At 39.4% G+C, this 21897-nt stretch overlaps 2 protein-coding genes across 3 annotated transcripts in view; one reads left to right on the forward strand and one right to left on the reverse strand.

Annotated features, from left to right (window-relative positions):
* Nucleotides 1–204: 204 nt before the first annotated feature.
* Nucleotides 205–5633, forward strand: abhd14b (abhydrolase domain containing 14B). The gene is made up of 4 exons (XM_063473891.1): nucleotides 205–300; nucleotides 1699–1913; nucleotides 2808–3049; nucleotides 4722–5633. Exons 2-4 carry the CDS (start codon nucleotides 1700–1702, stop codon nucleotides 4899–4901), a joined length of 636 nt encoding a protein of 211 aa, XP_063329961.1. The 5' UTR covers nucleotides 205–300; nucleotide 1699; the 3' UTR covers nucleotides 4902–5633.
* Nucleotides 5634–6649: 1016 nt separating this feature from the next.
* cacna2d2a (calcium channel, voltage-dependent, alpha 2/delta subunit 2a) overlaps nucleotides 6650–21897 on the reverse strand; it is a 171639-nt gene continuing 156391 nt past the window's right edge. For both annotated transcript variants that reach the window (XM_063473890.1, XM_063473889.1), the window contains 16 exons: nucleotides 20090–20150; nucleotides 19342–19439; nucleotides 16945–17035; nucleotides 16786–16848; nucleotides 16494–16597; nucleotides 16293–16391; nucleotides 15994–16085; nucleotides 15862–15909; nucleotides 15688–15759; nucleotides 15445–15597; nucleotides 14979–15031; nucleotides 13908–13963; nucleotides 13492–13615; nucleotides 13080–13189; nucleotides 12713–12795; nucleotides 6650–10380 (listed from right to left, as the gene is read on the reverse strand). In XM_063473890.1, the coding sequence (XP_063329960.1) occupies nucleotides 10258–10380; nucleotides 12713–12795; nucleotides 13080–13189; nucleotides 13492–13615; nucleotides 13908–13963; nucleotides 14979–15031; nucleotides 15445–15597; nucleotides 15688–15759; nucleotides 15862–15909; nucleotides 15994–16085; nucleotides 16293–16391; nucleotides 16494–16597; nucleotides 16786–16848; nucleotides 16945–17035; nucleotides 19342–19439; nucleotides 20090–20150 (1430 nt within the window). In that variant the 3' untranslated portion in view covers nucleotides 6650–10257. The remainder of the gene's footprint in view (nucleotides 10381–12712; nucleotides 12796–13079; nucleotides 13190–13491; nucleotides 13616–13907; nucleotides 13964–14978; nucleotides 15032–15444; nucleotides 15598–15687; nucleotides 15760–15861; nucleotides 15910–15993; nucleotides 16086–16292; nucleotides 16392–16493; nucleotides 16598–16785; nucleotides 16849–16944; nucleotides 17036–19341; nucleotides 19440–20089; nucleotides 20151–21897) is intronic.

Consider the following 21897-nt stretch of genomic DNA (forward strand, 5'->3'; position numbering starts at 1 on the left):
TAATGAGGAGTGGCACATCGGTCCCTGTTCATGAACCTTCTTCATGCCCCTCAGATATATAAATATTTGCATCAGGATTACGCTCAATAACCTGAAAAAAAAGGAAAACTTGTGATTTTTTTCGGCCACAATGAACGCAATTCTCGCCACAAACGCTAGACGTCAGTAGGGCGATTTCCAAAGGTTTTTTCTCTTTCTCTTGTTTTCCGGGAGATAAACTGAAGCTAAGCTGCAGCTGGTTCAAGAACCTGTCTGACTTTCTCTGTTTTGCACCTTTAATCATCGGGGATTCACAGTCGGGTAAGAAAAGGGAAGGAGGGGGTTGTTATTCTGTCGCCACGTGTGTTTTGAATGATGAGCAAAAAGCACCTAGATAGGCGATGTAAAATAAAAATGATCTAATCTGGACTTTGATCCGACTTGTTTAACCTGTCAGCTGCGCACACACTTCTGTCTGCTGATTATACGTCCGTGGAACATCCGATTAAGTCCACGCTGATCTTTGAAAGCGCGGGGATCGTGGACAAACTCACAGCAACAAAACGGTGGACTAATAAGTACTAAGTAAGCGTGGAGCAGTAAACCTGCCATGGGACTTTCTGATTCACGGTCAGTGGATTAAAAAGGGGTGGAGCGATGAGTAATTGGGGGTTGTTGCTACACTCAAACGGAAATGTAACAAAACATATATAACATGAACATGAAGAGGCAACATAACCACATTTGTAGGCATGTGATGCAGTTACAGGCAGTTATGTCTTTCATTAAAACATAATATATAAAATATACATACATGTGACTGTTAAAAATGTCTGTTTTAAAAAAAAAACCCATTGATTTTATAGTATTTCAAATTAGTTTTATTGTATTTTCAGTTAAATGATCACCATATTTATCAACAGAGAGGGGGAAAAATATTGCACTGCTGTGCAGAAGTCTTGGTCTTCTATATTTTGGTTGAAAAATGTGGGAAAAGGTGCAGCGATTTGCTGAAACGTGTGAAAAGATACAAAGAAATACAGAATATAAGCCAAAAACAGAGTTTTTACTATTCTAATTGGCCATACTAATATTTAGTATGACCACCTTTATTAATCAGCACAGCCTGAACTCTGTTAGCCAAGCTTTTTTGTTATTTCTTTAAATAGTCTGTTAATAGTTCTCCAGGCTTCTTGAATGACATTCAAAGCTTTTCTTTGGATGTCGGCCGGCTTTTGTTCTGTTCTCTCTTGATCGTGATGATCTCACACTGCGGAGACCAATTCATGACTGATAGTGTTATCAGATATGCTTTTACCAGACTGACAGTGTGTTTGGGATCATCATTGTGCTGAAAAATATTACATAAAGTTACATGAAGTTTATCTTTCTGTGCTTGCACTTTGTAAGGAAAACTAAGCAAATGAAGTTACATCATTGCATTTTTATGGTGTACACCCATTATGGTTGGGAATTTTATTTTTTAGGCATCTCTACAAGACTTTCTCTCTCTCCAAAGAAATATGGTCCTCTCTTGGAGTGATCTTTAATTTTGTCAAGAGACAAGAGAAGAGCTTCACAGAAACTGGCGGCATAGAAGCTGATTGAGTTTTCCACCTGAAGGAACTAATATTGTTAAAGAGGAGGAAAAATGGGAGGTATAACAGTGTGGAAAACCATGTGAAATAACTGCCTTCTCTTTCTTCTGTTGTTGTTCAGGATGGCAGCTGTTAAAATGACGGAGGGTACAGTGCAGGTGGAGAGCTGCAACGCGCCACTGTTCTACAGACAAAGCGAACCTGTGACAGGAGAAGCAAAAGTGTCGGTTCTGCTTCTTCACGGCATACGTTTCTCTTCAGAAAACTGGCTCAGCATCGGCACTCTGGAGACGCTGGCCAAAGCAGGTTGCCGTGCGGTCGCCATCGACCTGCCAGGTGCGTTTGTCGGGGAACAAACACCATCTCCTTCCGTCACTCAGCTTTTAACTGAAAAGTCAGCATGACCAATGAAGCGCAGCAAGGCAACAGGCTGCCACCGGCACATAAAGAGCTCCTAAAAGTCTCAGGATCAAACTTTTGGCTCTTCGCTGTTTTGAATGCTCGCAAATATTAAATTGGGCTTGGACTATTGACAGTAATACCCAATTGTGTGGCCCTATGCTAACCCTACTGAAAATGAAAAACAAACATATTAATTAAATATCAGCTAGAATATATGAGTTATAACTTGTTTTAATTTTTTGTTTGCAATTTATTGCTTAAAAATTTTATTTTTTAAATTTAAGTTTTTCAACAAAAATAAAAATCACAGTGATGATTTAGAAGTCTCAAAAACTCTGTTTCTTAACTTTCTTATTGTTGTTTATATTATAAACTTTTTATGAGAGCTTTTTTTTTTAAGGCGAAATCAACACAGCTAGCTGTGTCCTGTCGTTTTACCTATTTTCATAGGTGAAACTTTAACTTTTTGCATTATATTTATGGATATGTATTTGCAGTTGGCATCAGGACTTTGGCTTTGTTTGGAAAGTCTAATGTGCATGGGGGTTCAAATTTGAAGGTTTTTAAAGCACTGAATTGCCTCCATGAGTCATTGTTACAGCCCGTGTTCTGCTTGTTTTTAGAATCTGGTATTTTTGTCTCATGCTTTGACAGCCTCTAGTGATGATCTGGCAGGCACTCTACAATTTATATAGATCATTGAGGCAGCATGGGCCCAAAAGAAAATGTTTGCCTTGGGGCCAGTAATTAGGTTAATAAGTCAATGTCCATCAACAAACCTTACTCCTTTCCTCCTCTTCTTTTCTTATGCCTCCCCTCTTTCCACAGAACTTGGTCAGTCTAAATCGGCCAAAGCCCCGGCGGCAGTGGGAACACCCGCCCCTGCAGGTTTCCTCAAAGAGGTGTGTGAGCAGCTGAATCTAACCCCGGTGGTGGTGATCAGCCCATCCCTTAGCGGGATGTATTCCCTGCCCTTCCTCCTCGAGCACCAGGCTCTGGTGCGAGCCTACATCCCTGTGGCTCCCATCTGTACGGACAAATTCACAGCGGAGCAGTACCAGAGTGTAAAGGTAGAGAGTCTGTGTGTGAGGATATGCCTCTGCTTGATATTCCTTTGTAGGTTCCTCTCCTGCAAAAGTTTTTTTTCTCTTTTTTGGTATAGTATATGTACTGTCATTTCCTTTTTAAAGGATAACTTGAGCAGCTGTGAATATCATCCAATTTCCCAACTCTTCTTTTTAAAAGAGACAGTGACTTTACCTGCACAGATGCCACTGGCTTTCATCCAGCTCAGAAATGTCTTAATGGCAAATCAATTGTAGGCACATTAGCCTGAAAAGTGATTTGTCTAATTTACTTATTTAGAACAAGCAGTTACCTTAACAAAATTTCCAATTCCCACACAGAAAATCAGGTTTTGTCAGGTCACTAGGTCGTCACTGCTTACCTTTATAAACAGTTTAAATGCAGAAGTTGTACATTCTTTTTTTATTTTAATCTAAACAATATTCTAAAGACTCAGCTCACACATTAAAGTCTCAGCAATTATAATGCAGCAAGAAGATCTCACAGGAGCAGTTTTTCTGTGTAATGAGTGTTTTTAGTTTTAAAGGATGTTTTGCAGAGAATACTTTCGGATATCATATTTAATCTTTTATTAAGTGTTTTAAAAGGCACTCTGTTGGTTTTATAAATAACAGTTAAACAGCTAACGGGGAATGTTAAGTGAGTTTTACTTTACAAGAAAGATCTGAAAGATTTTAAGAAAAAAAAACAGATAAATGAAATTTAGCTATTTTAGAAATAAGATGGAGATTAGAAAACACTAATCATAACTGCTTAAGAAATGACAAAGAAGCTGGTCAACCCTCAGTAGGGAGCAGAGCAAATCATTAAAAACCCAAAGGGTCTCTGCGCTCGATACAAAGAACCTGCCCTCTCTGTCCGTTTTGTGGCAGTTTATTACAGGCCTCTGTATTTGTAGCTCCACTTTCAGCAATCTCTTAGCAAAAAAAGAGACATCGGAGCAGCAGAGTAACTCAAAAGATGGACAATAGAGTAATAAATGCAACTTACTGATGATAAAAAAGCATAAAACAAACATTTATGCTATCATTAAATGTCAAAGTGTGTTACAACTAAAATAACTAAACCGGAGTAACTGCATTCATGTGTATTTCTGCAATGAGGGTTAGGAACTTTAATGCAGTGAAGATGTGGGAGAGTGGGAAACGATTAAGTTGTATTCACAAGTTCTTCAGGTTTTCTGATGAAGTAATCTGATCGATGTTTTGCACCAGTTTTTTTTTTTTTTTTTTTTAAACTGGTACAAAAATAAATGCTTTTTATAGCCTTTCACTTGTAATAGAGTTTGTTCATATTGCTGTATTTTTTTTAATAAGATGACAGATCTGAACTTCTCTTCTCAGGCTGGAAAAACTAAGACTGTAGTTTTTCTCACTTTTATTTACTTTAATAATTCTTATTGACTACTAGACACATAAATCTGTTACACCTAAAACCTTTTAGTCTTAGCTTTTCACAGGACTTGTTTTGATTTCCTTCTTTCCTTTTTTTCAGCTTGAGGTGAAATTTAGGACATCTGCAAAATCCCTTTAGCTATGGGTTTGAATTTAAAAACAAATAAAAGAGAGACAGATTTTAAAATGCGAGAAAAAGGACAGTGGAAATCACTCTGCAAAGGGATCTTTTTGTCATTACGGTTGTGTTTTTTGTGTCCAGGTCCCATCGCTGATCGTTTACGGTGACCAGGACCATCAGCTCGGGGAGGTGTCGCTCCGTAACCTGAGCAATCTGGCCAATCACAAAGTGGTGGTGATGAAGGGAGCAGGCCACCCCTGTTACCTGGACGACCCAGACACTTGGCACAAAGCTCTTACAGATTTCCTTAACACGCTGTGAAGCTCTTTGCTGTGCATTAGCGGCGCGATCGCCAAGAATGCGGTCACGCATAAGCAAACACATTAATCACTCGTGAAGAATTGAACTCACATATTCCCAATGCTTAACCTGATTTGTATGTTTTGGTAACGTCTGCAAATCGGGCCTTTTCTAATGGTGACAGCAGATGAACTTTTCCTTAAAAGGTTGAAGCCTGAAGCTTTTTGAGAAATATTGTTTCTTAAATGAGAAAACCTGATGTCAGTCTTGAATCTGTACACTAAACACAAAGCTCAAGTCTGCAGCCAACTACTGAACCCAGGCGTGTAGGATAACGACACGTGGTTCTCCCACATCACTGAACAGCGTCCATTATTTCCACTCTGGAAACTTTGTTTCCTGTTTCGTTGTTGTAAAATATTTAGTTTGAGTAATTTTGGTTTAATTTAGGTGACTGGAGCTACAGTTCACTAACATCATATAAAATGACCATGGTTGTTTTAGTGTTTGTTGAGTGCACACAAAACTGCAAGAGTCTACCAACGGGCACCTGGTCAAGGCTGCGAAGCAAGATAGAAATGTGTTAAACATGTGCCGCTTTTATGTCACAGCGTTTCTGTCCTAATGCAGTTTATCTGACTTTGCAGTTCATTACAGAACTGCCTGAAAGCAGCACAAACAATGCCTTAAATCCGCCAAAGACCATTTTTCTGTGTAACTGAACCCAAGTTTTAATAAAAGAATGACACTTTAGTGTTTACGTACAGTACTTTATGCCTCACACACTGAAACTCTGTAATTATGAAGCAATCAGAAGGGAGCATGTTATGAACATGGAAATGTTCGTGATGTGTCTAAATGGCACAAACAGAATAATAAAGTTCAAAGAGAGCAGGCTGCAGGTCACTTTCATGTCTCTGCACCATGTTACATTAGCTAAATGCTAGCTGCCTACAAATTGAACTCACACACACCAGGGTTGTATTGATCGTCTCATCCCATGTAGAAGTGAATATTTTTAATGAAACATCATTATAATTATTATATATTTGCTTGGTTCTCGACAGACCGTGTGTTTTCTATTTAACCGAGGAGTTAAAGCAGGTAACGTCAAACTGATTTTACATCACGGGTCACAGACAGCTTTGACTTCGAGTGGGTCAGCCCAGTGAAAGTACATGAGAAACATGTAAAATTACAGTTTAGTTCATTACCCAGCTGATGTCTCTATAGATAGATGGGTAGATTGTGGAAAAGCAGGAACTTTTCTGTCATTTAATTGTTTATCTATTACTTAATGACTTTAGAATAGTATGAATAGCAATGTGGTGGTGTCTTTATCAATAGGAAAATCTGTAAAACCTACACAAAAACAGTTACAAATCTACGCACTCTTTCACATTTTCCAGCCAGATTGGAATTTTTACTGGGGAATTTTTCCACCCCCCCCAAAAAAACAAAACACCACACAATAAAATGAAGTGAAAAATATGAACATTATTTAATAACTGATTCTCTGTAATAAACAATTTGAAAATATTTTACAAGGAGTCACAGACACAATATTTTACAAATTTTGCCCTCTTCTTTTTTGTTTTCTTCTTCTTTTTTTTAAGCTTCATCTGTACAAAAGAATGGAGCGACGACATGGACTAGTGCCCAGAAAAGAAGGAGCTAAATCTTCCACACATACAAACATTCACACTCACACACGTACGAGGAAGAAAAGAAAAACGAAAAAAAAAGAAAACATTTTGACATCAGATCTCAAACTTATCAACAGTGCTGTATTCCTATATTTTTTTAAACTTCACTGAAAGTTTGACTGAATTTACTCTTTTTTTTTCTCTCTAAATTGTTGCTGTTATTTTTTTCACACACGTGTCAAACATGGTCACATAGCACCAGACTACAGACTACAGAATCACATACACACGTGTCTTTCCCACATAGACGCACCAACACAAAGGGTCGCAGCGAGGGTCGGTGGAGGGGAAGGGAGACGCTTCGTGAAAACCCGCATTAATCTACTTTAGGGTGATGTTTTAAAGCTGACCCCTCCCTCTCGTCCCCCAAGCTGGTCCAATTATCTATTTATGTTCCCTTTTTTTGGCAAAATTAAATTTGTCAAACCACAGAAATCAGACGTGTGTGTCCCTTCGGAAGCTATTTTCCATCAGGATGCACACACAGACGTCACTAGATGTCTCTCCCACGACCTTCTGTTTACCAGGCTCGTGATGCTCTGTGGAGACCCACTCCCTGAGCTTGCCTCTGACATCCCGTCCGCTCACGAAAAAATAAATAAAATAAAATAAAAACACCTGGAAGGTGACGTCCTTGGCTTACTTCTTCCTGGTGTTTGACATCTCCCAGCGGGGGATGAGTCAGTGTCATTACATGGTTGCTTATAGGTGTGTGTGTGTGTGCATAATGTCTGAGTGCAGGTGCACAGAGTGTATTTAGTTTGGGAGTGAGATTGTGTGCGCACACAGTCAGGAAAAAGAGAGTAAGTTGCAGGGGGTACATTTCCACAGGCACATGTAGCGTTCATTTACAGACAGTGGAAATAGAGAAATACAGACAGAATAGTGGCACAGGACAGAGACAAACAGATGGCAGAAAAGTGAAACTGCATCCAGCATCAGATAGTAACGGGCCACATTGGAAATGCTCGTTCTGATTTTCATTGTCTTTAACAGGATGAATTTTGTTTTTCCTCTGATTTGTCCAGAGCTGAGCTGCAGTTACTGTGCCAGCAACATTTGTCACATCAAATAGTACCTACGACTGTACAGAGTGTCTAGTTAAGCTTCAAACTGTCGAGTGAATCATCCCACCTGAGCAATACTACGGCAAGTCTTGGGTGGGGTGTGAACATCGAAGGTCAGAGGCTTTTTTTTCTTTGTCTTTTTTTTTTTAATTTTAAAAACTTCCACCCACTTTCAAGCATTTAATCAAACAGGCATCGATCGATAACTAATCATTCCGAGACGTAAAAATATAAAATTAGAGCTCACTATATTTACTGCATAACACCAAGAAAAAAAAAGCCCAGGGGAGTGAAATATTTCAGGATCGATTTGTGTGTGAGAAAGAGGGTTATGTGGGGGTATCGGAGCTCCATACGTGTAACACTAAGGCATTTAGCGAGGTTTTGAAACAGAAAACACTGATGAACTACACATTCTTTCTGCCTCCTCTGCCCCCGTATATTAATATTTAAGCAGTCAACATGGATCTCCTTTTGTTTTCATAAAATCCCCCCCTTTTTCTCCACAGCAACACTGGATTTTTTTTTTTGTCTGTCGCAACACGCCGAGGAAAAACAGTTACACGAGCACAACTGCCATCCCCCGAGCACTCCACGACTCATTTAAAAAGACATTCCCTTTGAGGGTTTTTAAACTAACGCGCATACATCCACACACAAACACATACGATTCAGGCAGAACTATAGCAGTCAGGTGGCCCTAAAAGAAAGGAAAAGAAAACAACACAAAAAAAGCTCTATGGCCAGTTAAGTCGCTGTATACTGATAGTGTAGCTCTATACATGGCTTTGTAAAGGAACGGTATAGTAACTCCATATGATGACAGTCAGGTGGCATTGGAGGAGTACAGCAACAACAGCCAAGAGGGGAAAATACATTAAGCTGAGCCAGTCAGTTCGATGGCTCTGTGTAAAGCTATTTCTTTAGCCAACAGATTCAGTCTTAGGCTCCTGTAGTGTCCAAAGCCTCAAAGACGGCTGCTTTATAAAGGTACTATACAGTAGCTCTACTCTTATACAGCCGATGCGTTCCAAAACAAAGTGCATCAAGGCACTATGAAACAGAGCGGCTCCTAAACATGGGAGTCTAAAATGACTTTTCACACATGATCAAATGACGAACTGCGATGGATTACAACCACACTACTTACTGCACATGATCACCATATTTAGTGGCCTCTTCTGCACTTTTGTTGGAAATGTTGATAAGCCCCTATCCCCCAGCAGCGAATGGTTTTGAAGTTTGAACAGCATCAGTCAAAGGTAATACAAGCACACACCAAAAGAAAAATGATTAGCACCCCCCCAACCCAAGCACAGACAAGGAAGAAAGGAAGGGACAAAAAAACTGGAACTACTATGGTGGGGAGATTTGAGTGTGTTTGCTGTGTGACAAAAGTAAAGCACGAATACAAATCGCGGTTAGGAGCGTTAGTCGAGGTTGTTGGAGAAGCCTCATGAGGAGTGGCAGAGGTGAGCTTTTTCATCAGAGGGTGCAGAGATTTTTTTTTCCCTTTAAACATCAGTCCAAACCCGAGGTCAGCGTGGTCGATTAATCGTAAAGGAGAATACTACACAACAAGTTCCTGCAGCAACCGAACACTGATTCATATTTTACAATAAAAGCCAGATAGCACTAACCTCAAATAGTAAGTATGAGGAAAAATACTTCAAGAAAATGAGATTACCATCGTGTAATTACATTAATCCCCAGTGGATGTCTTTTAAAAGCATTAATCTGTAATTATGAGTCAGCATTCAGCTGCCGAGTGTCTCCTCTTCCTCTCGAGCTTTATCCTAAATCTAAATCCATTTCCTCTTCGTGTTTTGGCTATAAAAATAAGACCACACGAAAGTATATCTCATTTTGGCAAGTAGATATAGCGCATAAACTAATTCATGTCTTTTTAACACTTAACTTCCTTTTCATGTTAAAACCTAAATATACTGTATGTTTAGAATACTCATCACTTCAGCAGTTTATACGTGACATTTTGTATACTTAACAGTTCTTTTATTTTTCTGCTATTTTTCTTCTATGGTGGCTATTACTGGCTGAATGGTCCACAGCCTCTTACAAGAGGCAAATGACAGAGCGATGAGACTCTGAGATGGAGGAAAGGAGAAGGAGGAGGAGTCCTGCTGTCCCTCTGGCAGACAGAGGTGAAGGTGGACACGCAACCTCATTTCTCCAGTCTGTGGTGGGAGGTCTGTGACGAGGAGATCGGCCTGTCCTTTTCACCCTCCCTTGTCTGAATGGAGAAGGTGGTGGGATGGTTGTAGGCTTGACGGGGTGGTTGGGTGGCTTGATATCTCTTTTCTGACATTGCCTCTGATGATCCAAGTGGTCCAGCACCACCCTAGCTCATCTTGCAGATGAAGGTGAGGACGCAAATGTCTCTCTGTTTTCACAAAGCAACACAGACCAAAGCAAGCTGGGTAGCGCAGCGCTAAGGGCTTCCAACTCGCCGTGATGGGAAGTCCCATAATTACCTATGACTATACCAAGGGGGAGGGCGAAGGGGCTAGGAGGTGGATGCGGGGGGCTTAGGATGGGACAGAAGCTAAGGAGGGTGAAAAGGAGGATAAGTGCAGGAAAATGAAATTAATGTAGTAGGGAGAGAACGTGAGGACTGACAGCTGGATAAAGCAGAAGCAGCTGAATGAGCAGTAAAGTGTAGAGGGATGGGCGGAAGGAGTGACCTCGCCCACAGTCCGACGTGTTCTCCTGCAAAACCACAGAAATGAAGCTGGAGTTATACACCGAGTTTATATGAAAGTTCTTCCTTGGTATTGTACCATCAAATAAACACTTACATTCAGTAATCGCTCTCTGGTAACACTTTTATCTTGCCTTCTATCTGCATCGATCTCTATATTGCCAACAGAGTCTGAACAAAGTAATTTTCATTTAGTTGAATATACAGTGCTGTGCAAATGTAATCGCCCCCTTCCTGAGTTTTTAGTGTTGTTGAAGTGTTTTTGTATTTGCCACAGTTCATCAAACAAATTTTAGTATTAGACAAAAACAATTTTATTAAATGAAGATTTCATTTATTAAGGGATAAAGGCTGATGTGAAAAAGTAATTTCCTCCCTAAACCTAATAACTGGTTGTGCCACCTTTGGCAGCAAGAACTGCAATCGAGCGTTTGCGGTAACTAACAATGAGCCTTTCATATCGCTGTGGAAGAATTTTGTCCTGCTCTTCTTTGCAGAATTGTTGTAATTCAATCACTTTGGAGGGTTTTGAGCATGAATGGCCTGCTCACTGCCATGCCAAAGTATCTCAATCTGAGTTAAGTCCACACTTTGACTGCACCACTCCAAAACCTTCGTTTTATTTTACTGAGCCATTCAGAGGTGGACTTGTTGCTGTATTTCTAATCATTATCCTGCTGCATAAACCACGTGTGTTTTAACTTTGGGGCATGAACAGATGGCCAGACATTCTCCTTCAACGTGGTTCCACCGATTATGACAAGTCGACCTGAAGCATCAAAATGGCCCCAGATCAACACACTACCACCACCATGTTTGACTGTTGGTTTGATGTTATTTCATAAAATGCTGTGTTAGTTTTATGACAAATATAACAGTATTCTAAAAAGTTCAGGCTTTGTCTTGTCAGTCCACACAATATTTTCCCAAAAGTCTCGGGGGATCATCAAAATGTTTATTGGCAAATGTGAGATGAGCCTTTGTGTTGTTTTGGCCCAGTCTCTTTCCTATTGTTGAATCATGAACTCTGACTGAACTCTGATAATTGAGGCCTGCAGTTCTTTACATGTTGTTCTGGGTTCTTTTGTGAACTCCTGGATGAGTCATCAAAGTACCCTTGGAGTAATTTTGGTAGGGTGGCCACTCCTGGGAAGGGTTACTACTGTTCCAATGTTTCAAATTTTCTCGATTGTTAGATAATGGCCCTTGTGTGTGTGTGTGTGTGTGTGTGTGCCAATACGTGTGGAATGAAATAATCATTTCAAAACTGCATTTTGTAATTACTTGGGTTAAATTTGTCTAATATTAAAATTTGTCTGATGATCTGAAACATGCAAGCGTGACAAATATACTAAACACTAAAAAGCCCAACATCACTACATATTTTAATATAGCTGTATAAATATGTATATCAAATATATAACATGTATCAAGCTAAATCTGCCAAATATATAGTGTATGCTTCCATTTAATGAACAGAGTGTAAAAAATGAAAACAGAGTGCATATCTTCTTCCAGTTTCTCCACAAACTAAATAACGGACCTTTCCAATTTTTTTTTTTCTTTGCCAGTCAACTTTAAAATTTTTAGCCCCACCTTTAAAAAAAAGTACTGAAATCGGCTCGGATCTCACTGAAATCTTGAAGTCATGACAGTTCTGGGACTGAAAAAAATAATCAGATAACTAACTAATAAAGTCTTCGACTTGGATGGCACTTTTGTGTAATTTTCAGTGATCTCATGAAAAACCTGCAACGTCACTGTAATGTTTGTCTGTTAATGTGAGATGTAAATCTTTAAAAGTGTACACACAATTTTTGTTAGTTTTGCCTCAGTACACTTAATGCAACAAATTTTACAAAATCCCTTGAATTAAAGCTAGAAGGCTGCACTTCAATCGTATCTTGACTGTTTGATTTTTGAAATCCACTGCTGTGGTGTACAGAGGCAAATCTACAAAAACTGGGTCTTTATCCAGCAAATAATGGACCTAACGGCATATAATTACCAAGTCAACACTTGATCTCAGAATAGGAAAAATAAAATAATATAATAAAAAATAAAAAATAGGATATTTTTTTGTGTTACATAATGAACCAACTGTTACCAACTGCATTAGAAAATCAGTCTCTTAACACAGAGAAAGCTCAAAACCCCAATATCAACTGAACATACTTAAAATACTGATATTGATCTTAAAAAAATTAGCTATGCTCTGGTGACAAATTTTAAACATAGTATATTTAACTAACAAGCACCAGAATTCAATGCTAAATAATGTTTTTGTTTTTCTTCAGAATAAGGTGGATATTCATGTGTTGTGTTATCTGAAAATCTTACAGCGATGTTACTGTCGAAGCAGGTGGAGGGTCCTTTTCGATAGCGTGCCTCAGGCGTTTCTTTACACGGATCCTCCTCCTTGACTGAAAATTGACTCCATTAAGGAAAATTAAACTCCTTTGAATTTCTTTTTCTTTCTTCTGTGCAATTTTTCATTATCCGCCTGAGCACCAATTCCTCATGCAGCCCTACACATGTAAATGACTGGCTATAATTCATGCCATCAATCTTAAAAATAACCTTAAAATGAATGCGAAACGTTCGTGTTTCCACAGGTATGGTGATGAGGAGAGAAAATCTAGAGATGACAGAGTGTTTCTTCTCCTGTGCCAGCTGGTGTATAATGTGAAGAAGAAAAAAAGGATACACTCCTTCTCCTCCTGGGATAGCTTCTCTATTTCGCAGGTGTTGCATGGCATCTTTTCTGCTACCACAAACAGCAAGTTGGTGTTGTTTATCCTCTTGGCATGAATCAGCCTGCAGAGAAAGACAGCTCTGTCAACAACCCCCCTCTGCTCGCTTACATCACAGACTCATTTGCTAATGGATCAGCGAGATTCATGAGACAGTCTTATAAGGCTCATTTAGCCAATGATACGACGATTTCATTAGAGCTGATATGGGTTAATCATCAGCAGAGTTTATTAACTCCAACAGAAAGATGAATCTGTCTCACTAACTGTGTCGCTGTCACACCGCGATTCCTTACGCTACTTGTCTAAGCATATGCATGTCTGATTATGTGTGAGTGTTAAGAGTACTATGTCACGCATACAGACCTGGAGCAGTTGCCACAGTCCTGCAGTATGTAGTAGGAACTGCTGAGATTACTAAAGAAGTACTGGGTCTGGATCATTACACAGCTTCTCTCTTTAGAGTCGATTCCTTCGGCATCCACCTCATCTGCATCAAAAAAAAAAAAAAAAAAAAAAACAGCACAGGAAATGATTACCGGTATCTCTTTAACTCATTTCTCAGATCTGATTTTCAGCTTAATGCCCAAAGATGTATGTCATGTGTAATTTTTTCACTATATTTGGATTTAAGGTTTATTTGCTGTTGACTTAAAGCTCCAAATAGATTTGATCAAAATCTACTTTTAGCACTTTTAAACCTTTTTTCCAATATCGTATAAAAATGGTATCGTATAAAACATGCGTCAATACAAAATGTTACATCCTGTTTTTTCACCCACCTGTGACAAACCAACTGTGGTATGCCAGTCCATATATGAACTGTTGGAATAAGGACCTGAGGAGACAGGATTTGTTTTTAATTCAACTTGTGGACAAAAAAACGGCTGCTGCAATGTATTTTGCATTTAATATAACATTGTGCAATGATTAAAATCATGAGTCGAGCTTTTTTGTTAGCAGGACTACTGCACATGCAGCAGTCCAGGTAATGAGTATGGCAGGCCATAAAATTTTACAAAACGAGTCACAATTACCTGACCACAGAAATAACTATGAAAATGATGGCAGTGCAATACAGTACAGTATAAAATGTGATTGAAATGCAGACTTTCAGCTTTAATTCAAGTAATTTAACAAAAATATGTGCAGTAACTGTTCAGGTATTATACACATTGTTTTACATAGTCTCCCATTTTGAGAGGCATAAACTAACATTATTTTAAATATAAGGACTGTTTTAAATTTAGCCATTCAGCCTTTTTTAAGTGTGTGAAAAATACGCTCTGTTAGGCTGAGATCATTGAAGAATATACCATTTCTTTCCTTGAGAAATTCGTGTTTCTGCACTATCCTTCGGGTCATTATCCATTTTCACCCCAAAGCGCTGTCTGATAAGTTGTGCAGCATTTAGCTGAATCTGAGATTGAGAGTGTAGCCCTGTACACGTCACAGCTCATCCTGCTGCTTTAGCAGTCACAACATCATGAAACACTACTGGCCCAGTTCCAGTGGCAGCCAAACATGTTCATGCTATAATACTCCCTCCACCATGTTTGACAGATGATGTGGCATGCTTTGTTTCCAAGTTAATGTTTGTTTCATCTGTCCAAATCATGGTCTTTGGGTATTTAAAATAACAGTGAAGAGATGTAAAATATAAATTCAACACTTTGAATTAAATCCAAATATTATGTGAGCAGGGTTCACCTGGGCCAACTTTTTTCTTTTTTTTTGTATTAACAAATTATGGACCTTAATCTATGAAATAATGCTGGCTAATAACAACAAATATTATCAGTTTATAATACGTATAACACTTGCTGTATGTTACTATACATTAATAATCTTACCATGCAGCAGCTGATGTCCACCAAGCCAGGTTGGCAAAATCTGCAATAGTGGGCTACAGATATAGAGGGAAATAAAAAATAAAATCAATATTTAAGTTCAATCAAACACCCATTAGGCTACATTCGGGCTGCTTTTGGAATCAAACTATTCCTGTCATTGATGCCATATCCACTGACACCTGTATGGAGAAAGTCTATAAAGTAAATGGAACCTTTTTTCTTATCTGCCTCCACTTTAATATAAAAGTGATATCTCTCACTAGTTCACCCTGGAATCTAATATTAGTCCAATTAAACAAAAAATAATTCTTAAAAAGTCAGTAGCTGATCTGATTTTTGCACACAGACTTGCAGTGTGAATGCAGCTATAGTTTCCCCATACGTCCATGCATTGATTAAACTCATTTTCTTCTACTCTGCCTCCTTCATTTCATTCACGATATCTCTCTTTCAAGTGTTATCTTACCACGAACACTCCTCTGGGTGCAGCTCCAGCTTCGCTGTTGGGCATCCGTTCACAAACAGACTGGTAATCAAATGATTGTTTGCTGTTGTAGAAAGAATTGTTGTAGAGCGCGTACATCAAATAGGGGTCAACATCACTGAAGAACATGCCCACCTGTGGGGGTAAAAACACGAGGCCAAGCTCAGTGTAAAGCTAAGCGCGAGGCTACGATCAGCGGAAGAATGAATTCTTTTTTAATAAAACCTTGTTCCAGTCGTCCTTCTGATTGGACATGATTAGGAATCCGCCGTCATCTACTAAATAACACAGCAGATCCTGCGGACAGACACAGAAATGCACTGCTAACTGGAAGTACAGAGATAAGCTGGGGAGTGCTCAGATTCAGAAGGTCCAGTTAAAATTTGCATCAATACTTACATCACTGTTGGCTTCACAGTCCATTTCACAGCCCCTGTTTGGTCCACACTGTCTCAGACAAGGAAAAAAAAGTGTTAGCCAAATAAAAAAAAGATTTATATATTACGATTATATTAAACATATATATTTTACCGTATTTGAGCCTTGTCGGCTGTCTGTATGGTTGCTGGCAAGAATCTTAAACTTATCCGTCCAGGCTTCGAGGTCTAGCTTCACTCCAACAACTGAGAAAGCGACAAAGAAAGTTTAATAACGCACAGAAGAAAACGACAGGTGTGTAATAAGAATAAATATATGCAGGGCAGAGACATGCCAACACAAAGTGACAAAATAACAAACTCAGACGTGTAATTATCTCGCTCTGAAAGCTTTTCTTTAACATCTATCATTATATCACAACAATATGTTTCCTCTTTCAGAAGAGTACCCACCTGCAGGTTTGATGGTCTTCCCTCCTATTGTCATCTCCAAAGCTGTGCTGACCAGAATACCTATGGTGTCATTTTCTGGGTTCAGCAGCTCGTCTCTGGCTACAAAAAAAAGGGAAAACGAGCCAAGAGAGAGGTTAGAAACAAACAGCCTTTTCTATTACGAGGCGAGTTATATAACTCAAGACTAAGAGCATCATTCACCTGTTCGATAAGGTGCTCGGAAGATGTAACCCTTGTTGTCGAGGCTGCGGCGGTAATAGGTGGCATTAAACGGCTCAGGGTCTTCCTCCCAGGTTTCTGCAGCCCTAAGGTTTAAAACGAGAGATACCAGAGCTGTAATTGTCTCATGTATAAGCTGCCTGCTTTACCTATCCCACATGTTTTTTGAAACTTAACAACATACCACTTCAAAAGAGAACAAAGAGAAAAATGTATCAGAACTACAAAGCAGCTGGAGTCCAGACACACGGGCCTCGATGAAGAGAGCACTTACTTGTTTGGAAACACTCTTGTTACACCTCCATCTGTTGCAGCAAACACAGCCAGGAAGCCGTATCTAAATGTCAGGTGAAAGCAAAGACAGAAAGGGGCTTCAAATCAGTATCAAAAATCTTAAAATGCACTTCCCTCACTACTGGCTGGTCACACTCACGTGTTCAAATCTTTATTCTTCCACACTTTCTCGACCAACTGTCTGATGATGCCCGTGTCCAGAATGAGGTTGTGAAGGAGCAAATTGTCACCTAGCATGATAAGAGAGATTAGAGAGTTTAATCCACATTAGGGGTGCTGCCATATAGTAGCTGATGATAGTCATTATATTCAAAAAATGAAATATAGAGATTGTGTTAACACCATGGACTGGTAACTGTCTGATTGACAGTGATGGTGTTTGAGGTGACACTGCATTAATAGCAGATGTCAGGTATTCTGGATCATTAGTTCAGCAGTTCTTCTACATTTAAAACCCGATGAAAAAACAGATGAAAAAGCGTATTTTATGGTTCTTGAAAAGAAGAAACAACAACAACAATTTGGGCATATTTGACAGCTACACTGAGGCGACATAATGGTCTATATCAGATGCCCAATGTGGAATGTGTGAACCAAATCCCGATTTTAACTCTTTCCTCCTTGAAAGCCTACTAGGACTAACCCTTGAAGCTCTTTTCTGAACTGAGCGGTTTCTGTCATATTTCAGACCTGCTTATCGAAAAAAAGACTAGGTTTGCATCAGACGTTAGTGATGGTGGTCGGACACTATACTGACGGTCGTCAAACCATCTTTATTGATATATACTGAGTGTCAATACTCATCATAAAGGGTACTGATATTATGACAGCCCTAATCCGCAATCTGCAAGAAACAAGGAAAAAGGGATACCAAATAAAAAACACACAATGACAGATATTATTTATTTGTTTGTTTTTTAAAATAATTCTTTAACTTGAAGTCAGCATGTAGAACTCCCTTTTTATATTGCTACAGATACTCAGAACTAAACCATGCGTTGAGACTGCATGGTTATTTTGCCCCACATCACACATGGTATGGAACCAATAATAAGTTAAGACAGGCACGATAGGTCATGTATATAATTTTGCATTTAATGGGACAAAGCTGTAGAAACATCTGATGTAGAATCTGTGCACACCTGGATGGGCGAAAGGTTATAAATACAATTTAACTCCCGCACACTGTCTCGCTTACTGCTGATATATTTGTTAAATTACAACGTTTTGGTCCATTTGAGCTTCGTCGTTTATATAAGTAACATCTCATCATCCTCACATATACACACAGAGTAAATGGCTCATTCATTCCAGCGTCCAGTCCTAATGGTCAGTTCATAATGAAAACAAGATAATCGAGGTGACAATGTTAATCTCCAGTGATGTTCAAAATTAGTTCAAAAGGCTTCGTATCTAAAGCACAAGCAAAAGGCTCTAAATAAACACACTTAATTACAAACAATAATGACTTTATCAATCACGTTTCATTTATACAAACAGGAAGCACTCCGAGAGCGGAAACCAGATAAGGGTTAAAATCAGATACGGGTAGCATGACATTCGCTTACTTCGATTACACAAACATTATGTATGAGTAGGTAATGGATAACAGGCACACCTAGGCAGCTCATTCTCTTTCTCCTGACAACACTTACAGCACATTTTGTGGTACATTTGAAAGAAAGGCAGGTCAGAGTGAGGTCAGAGGTCAAACATAAGATTATTTGGATGCAAACTGAAATGTGATATATAATTCCCTATTTACCTATATGCTGTCAATACAAACAACCACAGGAAGAAACAAATATTTAAATAGCTCTATATATTGTTATTATCACTTTGTCCTTTTTGACCTTGAACACCAGGTCAAAGATCAAATGTGACACCACACCCGTAAATAGGCTTTCGGTCAAAATATCATTAAGTCGACTTTGAAGACTTTAGTGGATGTAAACAGAATTATACTGGATTTTTAACATGACCGCACTCTGCACCGCTACAAACTTCTATCAGAATTCATTCAAAACTTTTCCGGCCATCGTATTTACAGCCACAAACACTGCCAAAATCATAACCTCCTTGGCAAACAAAACAAAACAAGCTAACAATGTTCTTAAACTACCGAGCTGCTGTGGTTATTACTAAATATTTCTCACCGAAAGCTCAATATTGCATTTGTTACGTACTATTTACAGCTGTGAATTAATACACATTTTCATTATTGGAGGATTTGTGACAGCAGGATAATGCATGTGGGATTATCTCGAAATAAACTGTGCTCGTCACAAGAAAGAAACATGTCATCAGGTGCAGAAGTGAGGCTTGCTGATGCTTTTTAACTGTATCTAGGCAACAGGCAATTGGTTACATCAGATTCTGGCTACAAAGAAAATACCTATTAGTTGCATCACTGCTGTTTATTTTGCCTTTTTATGGGATATGTTTACAGAATATCACTAGACGAGCTCATGGTGAATTATTTAATGTAGAACAAACTGTGACTTTACTGTGCGGGTGAAAAGAAAATGAAACTCACATTGTTTGGAGTCTGGTGTCACCTTCTCCATTAGAGCAATGAAGTTGAGCAGGAACTCAGTGTTGTTGTTGGACAGTTCCAGATCATTGCAGTACTCCCTGAGGAGCAGACGCAGTGTTTTAATTCAAAGAAAAGGCAAAAATAGAGCTCGTTACTCTTATTCTGCCTCACTTGCTCCTCACAGATGGACACACAATGGAGATGGAAGATGCACGAACCCATTCACACATTACTTGATGCTATTGTGTGCCGCATGCGCATGGCAAAGCTTTAATGTGCTATAGTGGTGTCAGTCAAAACAAAAGGTGGACTTGTACTGCAATACCGAGCATATTATAGGCTGTATGCACATGCAGATGATATTTGTTGCCCAATAGCTTCGGTAATCCTTACAATACATTGTGCAAATGCATTAATAATGCTTAATTTGTGTAAAACATGCAGCACCACAGTAGCAGCAGGCAAGAAGGGTTGATGTGTCTTCAGTGGTCTCGTGTAATGAGTGTAACTTGGGGAATACAATTTATGAATAAAATATGAAAAAAAATCAAAACCAAATGAATTTTATTCCTCATAAATATAAATTTTGTCAAATGAACTTTTAACTATGAGTAAACACACCACTCAAAATGTAAAATCAAACCATACAAGAAAATTTGAAATACGAGGTGAAAAGAAAACAGGATGCAAAGACGGCACCGAAAACCGATGACCATTAACGACAGGCAGCAATCACAGACAAGGCTACCTGGGAGCAATGAATACATGTCCTTCAGACTCAAAAGTGTTTGGCAGCAGTGACTCAAAATCTGCAACAGAAAGGGGAAGATTATCCAGGAAGAGCAGTGGGCAGAGCACTGGGGAGTTGTGGATAAACAGCAGCTGTTCTTCAGAGGTGCGGGGACGCAGAAGGGAGTTTACCATAGCAACACTGAGGTATCATGGGAACACTAGCGTTAGCCAATATGGTGCCTAAAAAGGAACCTGACTCAATGGAAGACCGTTTTACTTTCAGAAGCACTCACACTTTTGGTTTCTGGTTTGTTATTTTGCCGGCAAACATTTTCTGATTGTGTCGGGTTTCAATTTAACATATTTGGGATGTCGGAGAACTGACTTGATTTGTCAGGAAGTGAGTTCTCAGACAGGTTATCCACGGTGAGTGCTTTTAGATCAGGCAGGCATCAACATGGCCAACTATTGCAGGGGGAGGTGGGTGAAGGTCCTGATGGAAGTGGTCACCCCTCAGACTGGCAGGAGAGAGGACTCGGAGAGACACATAATCAGAGGAAATGCATTGCATTGTGAAGGGCATGTCAAAAGGGCAACTTCAGTGAATCTATCACAGACAAAACAGAACACAAATATCAACCAGCAGGTGAGTCTGCGATGAATCCGACATGTCATTTTCTCATTAAGTCGTGACCTGCAACTGTGTCCAGAAGAGGAATTAAATATTCATTTGAAGAGCTAAAATAGAGTGCCCAGGTAGTTTTCCGCCCACAATGCCATGCACATCCGGGGTCAGGTTTACTGAGGAAGCGTTGGGCCGTGCACCTGGCAGTCTGAGGGGTGAGGAGGGAGGGAGACAAGCTGATGGAGATAGGGGGTACAGAGGGACGACATAGAAGTGAGGTGCCATGCCGACTGGCACCCTGACACCTGACAATATGGGAGGACCTGAGAGGGCAGGACACAGCTCAGACTGTAGGTCTGCAGTCTGCAAGCTGCAATGCTCCCAGCCATGAGATACTGCTGCAGCTAACAAACAGTGTATTTATATATAGATGCCTTTAAAAAAAATCAACGACTTCAACATATCTCTATTATACTGTAAAAAAATGCCATCACTATCGATAGCTGATATATTATTATAGCTAGTAACTTGCACAGACTTACATTGAATAATTACAGATCTTTTAGTAGGCCTCGATGTGCCCAAATAACAATAGATATTCCACAAAATGTATACATATTTATTTAATTAATTAAATATCTATCAATACCTGAGTCTTAGTGTTAGACTTAGTTAAGACGTTTATAAACTACACTGTAAGAAAAATACGGAAAGAGAAGAAGAAGAGAGCCAAAGAGAAATGGAGAAGGTGAGGAAGAGAAAAATGAGGGAAAGAGAGAAATGTAGTCAAAGCAAATGAAGTGGAAGAGAGAGGCAGAGGAAAGAAGGTAGACAACGTGTTTGGAGCTATCTACAAAAGGAAAAGGACTGAGGTGCAGGGAGCAAAAGACAAGTTTTAACAGAAAACATGAATATCTGTCTTCCTCGGGTACAGCTGTTTGTTTAATTATTTATTTATTTCTGATTCTGGAGCAGAGATATGAGAGAAGGTGGTCAAGGTTGGGGACTGGAGGAGCCACTGTGAGAGATGTGGGATCTGAGCTGCAGCAAGAGAGTGAGAAGGAAGAGGAGGAAGGAGGGATTAGAGGAGAAAGTGGAGGAGAAAAAAAGAGGGAAAGGGGAGGAAATCCTGAAGGCAAGACGGGCAGGAACAGAGGCAAGCAGGCTAGGATGGGTGAGGGAAGGGAGGGAGGGGGTCA

The sequence above is a fragment of the Pelmatolapia mariae genome, linkage group LG5 (genome assembly GCF_036321145.2).
Source record: "Pelmatolapia mariae isolate MD_Pm_ZW linkage group LG5, Pm_UMD_F_2, whole genome shotgun sequence".
Lineage (NCBI taxonomy): Eukaryota > Metazoa > Chordata > Actinopteri > Cichliformes > Cichlidae > Pelmatolapia > Pelmatolapia mariae.

What these genes read in the sequence shown, in the direction of transcription:
- abhd14b (XM_063473891.1), top strand. Translation starts at nt 1,700, where the DNA reads ATGGCAGCTGTTAAAATGACGGAGGGTACAGTGCAGGTGGAGAGCTGC. An exon ending in GGTCGCCATCGACCTGCCAG is followed by an intron (nt 1,914 to 2,807) that starts GTGCGTTTGTCG and finishes CTCTTTCCACAG; the next exon opens with AACTTGGTCAGTCTAAATCG. An exon ending in AGCAGTACCAGAGTGTAAAG is followed by an intron (nt 3,050 to 4,721) that starts GTAGAGAGTCTG and finishes TTTTGTGTCCAG; the next exon opens with GTCCCATCGCTGATCGTTTA.